Source organism: Lipotes vexillifer, unplaced genomic scaffold (assembly GCF_000442215.2).
Source record: "Lipotes vexillifer unplaced genomic scaffold, Lipotes_vexillifer_v1.1 scaffold841, whole genome shotgun sequence".
NCBI classification, from domain to species: domain Eukaryota; kingdom Metazoa; phylum Chordata; class Mammalia; order Artiodactyla; family Lipotidae; genus Lipotes; species Lipotes vexillifer.
The window spans coordinates 147594-153792 of record NW_006798403.1 but is presented as its reverse complement, the minus strand read 5'-3'; the positions used below and the strand labels follow the sequence as shown (position 1 = coordinate 153792).

General features: G+C 37.1%; 1 protein-coding gene across 1 annotated transcript in view; it reads left to right on the top strand.

Moving 5' to 3' along the window:
- Nucleotides 1-6199, top strand: part of CEP128 (centrosomal protein 128) — a gene marked incomplete at its 3' end in the record, with an annotated part of 210477 nt that overhangs the window by 132141 nt on the left and 72137 nt on the right. Inside the window, exon 13 of the mRNA XM_007470471.1 lies at nt 2824-3174. Within this exon, the coding sequence (XP_007470533.1) occupies nt 2824-3174 (351 nt within the window). The remainder of the gene's footprint in view (nt 1-2823; nt 3175-6199) is intronic.

Sequence of the window (6199 nt, the reverse complement as noted above, 5' to 3'; positions counted from 1 at the left end):
GGAAAGAGAGGTTCAGTACATGAAGGAGAGGACATAATTGGTATAGTGAATCCCTTGATGGATGTGGAAGGAAATAGCAAAGGTAGGCTAGTTTCTCTAAAAGATCCCTTTTCCTCAGAGCCTAGAGAGGAGGAGAGACTAACCATTGGATTAGATTCAGGATGGTACATGTAGGAAATTTGGGAGGTGTCCTGCCTAATAGCCTCAATTTCATTTCTCACGGGGGAGCTATGTTATATCCTACTACAGAGATAGTACAGTGGACTGGGTGGGGGCCTGCAGAAGAATTTCTGGGCACTGAGGATGGCTTTCAGTGTCCCATCACATCACCTGTTACTCATGTGTGATTTTCCTTGGAGGACTGAGTAACCTGATATAGGAAATAGGAGATTTTTGTAGTTCCTCCAGAGTTGGTGGTTTTGCTGTTCAAGTTCAGTAGATGAACAGTTTTTAAAGGGAGTTTGAGATGTGAGCAAGGGAGTGGCTAAAGTGAAATTAAGAAAATTAGGTTAAAGAGCCTGGAATTTAAAATCAGCAAAAGGGGTATCAAGGGAATGGTCATCCTCTTGACAATGAGGAACAGATGTATCAGAAGAAAAGGAGAAGAAAAGGGAACTGGGAAGATTGGTAGATTAAAGCCAGAGGCCTGATGGGGAGGGGTGGGGTTGGACATACCTTTTGTTTCAAAGGTGACAGTTCTGAAAAAAACCCTAGGATAGGACTATGGGAGTGGGTGACCTAAGAGGCATGGAGTTGGGGTCCTCTGGGAATCTGAAAGCTTAGTAAAGAGTTGAAAACATGGGCTCTGGAGTGGACTATCTGGGTCTGAATCCTGCGCTTTCACTTGTTAGGTATGTGAACTTGCGCAGGTTCCAAGTGTTCATTACCTTTCAGTAAAACCAAGATAGTAAGAGTGCCTTTAGTTTTGTGGTGGCATTGAATGAGGTAATTCATATAAAGCATTTGCACTATCCCTTGCACAATTTAACTGCTTAATAAACTTTAGTAGTAGTAGTAGTAGTAGTTGTTGTTGTTATTATTGCCAGCTCCTTCTCATTTAGATCTCAGCTCATATGTCACCTCCTAAGAGAGACCCTCCCCAGCCACGCTGTAGAATATAGACCCGTTCAAGTAGCTGTCCGTCATCACCTTGTACTATCCACTCTTGTAATTTAACTGATAGTCTGAATATCTCCACAGTTAGATTGTTATCTTCTTTGGTGTTGTAGCCAGATCTTATTAACCTTTCTGTAAATTATCTGCCTAACACATAGCAAGTGAAACCAGTCTCCCAAGTCTTTGTTGTGGGGAAAAAAATGGTGTCTCTCTGTTGATCTGGAAACCACTTGACTACTGCTTGTTAATAAAGCTGATTTCTGGCATAGTGGTAAAACTTTTAGATAAGGGCAAAGGGGTAAACCACCATCACTAGGGTTTTCTGATCTCATTTTAGAATTTTCCACACAAACAAGTGCACAGTTCTCAATTTACTATTTTGTTTGGATGGATAAAGGAGTGACTCATCTCTTCCAGGCTGCATTGAATTTAGCAAACTGAGCAAATGCAAACCTCTTGTTTTCGAGGCATTATTTTTATGTTATTGCCATAATGTCACACCATGACTTTAATCATGAGAGAAATTTAACTTTATTTGAGCCACAGTTCAGGGATGATGAATCTGGAACTGAACATTCTGCTGTTAGAGTCATAGGAGGTTTTTAAATGTTTCCAGTCTCTGTTTGTAGGTGCTTCAGGACAGTGTAGATGATATTTATTGTTTGTCCAGCTTGCAGCATCATCTTAGCCTTCTGAACCTAGTCTTACTTGGACACATGACATTTTCATGTCACCGTTGTAACCACAGGTATTTGGAAACTAAGGCTCAGGAGGTACAGCTTATGGGATACATTGGAAGCACTTGTATTTGAACTTGTCACTCCCAGAGTTTTACAAGAGTGACTTAATGTTAATGATTATATTCATTTTTTTATTTGTATAGAATGTTATATAATGTCCTCTCACTTTTGAAGTTAACAATCCATCTTTGCCCATTCTTCTCAGATTAAAAATATGTATGAATCATGATGATTAAGTTCCAAATGTATTATTGACCACTTTTGGTTTGGGGAAGCTAGCTTTTAAGAGTTTAGGTTCTTAAAAAAAAGAAGTTAGGTTCTTTTCTTGATTAGGTATGTATTCCACATAAATTTATTTAAAAATCTATCCTGCAGTGATTTATATAAGCTCGAGGTAAGTTCAACAACTTACAACATTATGTTGATTTACCTGGAAATAACCTATCTATAAATACTTTATTGAGAGTCTTTTAAATGGACTTTCACATACAGTGTTATCTATTACTGATGTTTCTATCATCAATGCTCATTTTTTGTTACAGATGTTTATTTTATTATAACAAAATTTTAGGTGCTGCCAAAAAGTGAAGCATTACGTATGATTGCATATAATTGCTCTGATATCTGACAAATTTTAAAACATTGACGTTTCTTCAGTTGTACAAAACACTAGGTTTTTACTAAAGTAATGCACATTGTTTTTCTCATCAGCAAGACCTTCTATTTTAGTGACAGTCAATTGGAAAAAAAATATTTTTCCTTTTTGGATAATGAAGTAGTCTAAAAAAGAAAATATTTTTATAAAAAATTATTCTCAACTAATGTGATCATAAAATACATGGAAAAAGATCATATTTTCTAGATTGATTGCTAATTTAGTGACGTTAGTGATTCTTGTTTGATGATATGTTATGCATCTAATTTTGACAAGAACGTGTTCCTGATATCTCACATGCTTTCTTCCTAGAATTTAACCTGTGAATTGGAGAACAGGGAGAAACAGCAACTAGAGATGTTGGATGAACTGAAGGAGATCCAGAATCACTTTGAGACATGTGACGCCAGACATAAGTGCGCTGACCTCCAGATCTCAAAGCTGACTCAGCATGCTGAGGATGCAACCAAGCAGGCCGAGCAGTACCTCCTTGAGTTCCAGCAGTCGGAGGCCCTGAGACAGGAAGCAGAGGAGAGGAGAGAAGAGCTGAAGCTGAAAGCTCAGGAGTCCATTAGGCAGTGGAAGCTTAAGCATAAGAAGTTAGAGCGAGCACTGGAGAAACAATCTGAAACTCTTGATCAACTGACAGACAAGAATAATCAGGTAGAAAAACCAAATTTCTGAGGACTGATTTTTGCTGTGACCAACCATTCATTCATATGTCCTTTGAACAAACATTTGAATGCTATGCTGTGCATATAACCTATCAAGATGTCCTTGATAGAAGAGTCTTTATGTCTAGACTATTTCAAGGTAAAAGGTAACTTAGTTTTTGAAGCCTTTTTAAAGCCTTTGTAATCTTTTAACACATTCTGTGTCTTTTCAGAGTTTACGCTTGAAGTAGATCCACTCTCCTCCTCCAGTATAGCTTTTAGTTCCCTAATTTGAAATTATTCTTTAATATCCAAATGGCAGACAATCACAAAACCTTCCTTAATATCACATGCCTTTTCCCCAATGCATTCATTTTAAAATCTTATTTAGTTGTATATTTCAACTTAAGTATTGGTTAGAAAGAAGCGTTTAAAATGCAGCCGTTACTACTGGAGCATTTTCTGGCAGCTTCTATAAGTTAAGTGAGTGACATTGATAATCTCGCTGACAGTATTATCAGATCTCAAACCTCTTTAAGACTTTTGTGCCTCTTTGATAGCAACAAAGAGCATTTCATTGATCTGTGTATGCATTTCACATCATCTTTTCTCTTGTATAATTAGTTACTTTAAATGGATTTTATGCTCCTATGTTGATTCTCAACTGTATCTTTGCATTGAATTAAACCCAGATGTTCCTAAGGTAATAAGCAGGAAACTCATGATTGATTTTTATCCATGTTTAGTCTTGGTTTATCACTTCTGCTTTGTCATTTGTCACTTGTCAAGAACTCTGAATGTTCCAGAAGAATAGTCATTTGGATAAGTCGACTTTCTTTCAAAAGAAAGCAAAATGTAGGGCAATTATATTTATAAAATCAATTGTCAGCACTTAAGAGTGACAGATGCTTATTTCATGACAGATGAGCTGTCATGGAAAAGATGCTTTCGTTTTTACGTATGAATTTCTTAGACATATAAAAGATGGAGGAAGTGATAACTTTGCACTCATTGTGGAGTGCTTTTCACTTTAACCCATCTGACACTTACTGGATGACTAGTTGCCCCAAGGTAAAGCAGCTCTAAGCCTTTCAGGCTTGAATCTGAATGGATTTGGTCCCAGGAAATTGCTCTACCTTGATTATTCTGTTGTCAGCCTGGTTTGGCAGCTGGTTCAATGAGCCTGGCTGTAAGGGAGGTAGCTAGAGAGAAGAGTGGTTGGGGGGATTGATTGATTGAGAACCATCTGGGGATTTTACTTAATTAGAGGAAATTTAGAAGGGTCCATGCCATCAGACAGTATCCTAATCCATGGTACTGAGAGTTATCTAGATTGAGCTGTTCAGAATATTAAAAATTGTTAAACACTCATTTCCCAGAATACTCTTAATATAATTATTTTTATCACTTAGCATTGCTAATGATAAGCAAAGAAGTAGTTTTAAAGTGATTGCCACAGTTAGGGTAGTATTATTATCACAGCAGGCATTGTAATTTCCACTTTAAAAGCCTTAAAAATTAATGCAGCATGTCGCAGTTAGAGCAACGGTTAATCAAGGAAGAAAGGGTAACAGATATTTCACTGCAAATTCAAGTGTCCAGTAAGTCTGTGATGTGGAAATACATTGTAAATAACTTTGGAAAAAGTATATTTTTAATATTTTACTGAATAATGCCTCTAAAGAGTATTTAATTTTTAATAAAATCACAGAGCCACCTTAGGTCAGTAGTAATACAGCCTACTCCTTTTTTGTTTTTTAGGACTAATTATTTTCCAAAAATGACTCCTGGGTATATTTGGAAGTGTATGTTAAAATAAAAATGATACTGGTTTACAAATAAAACACATTATAGTTTAAAGAATGAGTTAATTGTTTAATAAGTAGCCTTGTTGAGCCATTTTATATGCTCAGAAGGTGCAATTTTTGGATTTTCAAAATAGTTCTCTGCCTACTTCTGTTTTTCTTTTTCCAGCTTAATTTATTTTCTGCTTTAAGATGTGCCACTTAAAAATTCATTAGAAGGCCAAAGGCTTTTATTCTCTTAAAAATTGCTCTTATTTATTTTTTCCTGCTTTTTACATTTTGGAATCTTGGTAAGATTATAAGATATATATCATATCACAAAACTGTGTCATTACTGAAGAATATGGAATATCAAACAAATAGCATATCATTGCAGAAAAAACCCAGACAGGTAAGGTTGTATACTTCCCTTAAGAGTAAACCAAATACCGTATGCTAACACATATATATGGAATCTAAAAAATAAAGAAAAGCGTTCTGAAGAACCTAGGGGCAGAACAGGAATAAAGACACAAATGCGGAGAGTGGACTTGAGGACATGGAGAGGGGGAGGGGTGGGCTGGGACGAGATGAGAGAGTGGCATGGACATATATACACTACCAAATGTAGAATGGATGACTGGTGGGAAGCAGCTGCATAGCACAGGGAGATCAGCTCGGTGCCTTGTGACCGCCTAGAGGGGTGGGATAGGGAGGGTTGGAGGGAGACGCAAGAGGGAGGAGATATGGGGATACGTGTATATGTATGGCTGATTCACTTTGTTATACAGCAGAAGCTAACACACCGTTGTAGAGCAATTATACTCCAATAAAGATGTTGGGGGAAAAAAGAAGACAATGACATGGATGTTTATACGAGGGAATCATGATATTCTTTAGAGATATGTAGATGAATGCATATTGGAAGGTCTAAAATTCTATTGAATAAATAATCTAATCATAAATTGTGATACTTTTGCCTTTTTCTTTTTTTTTTACATCCTTATTAGAGTATAATTGCTTTACAATGGTGTGTTAGTTTCTGCTTTATAACAAAGTGAATCAGTTATACATATACATATGTTCCCATATCTCTTCCCTCTTGCGTCTCCCTCCCTCCCACCCTCCCTATCCCACCCCTCCAGGCGGTCACAAAGCACCGAGCTGGTCTCCCTGTGCCATGCGGCTGCTTCCCACTAGCTATCTACCTTACATTTGGTAGTGTATATATGTCCATGCCTCTCTCTCACT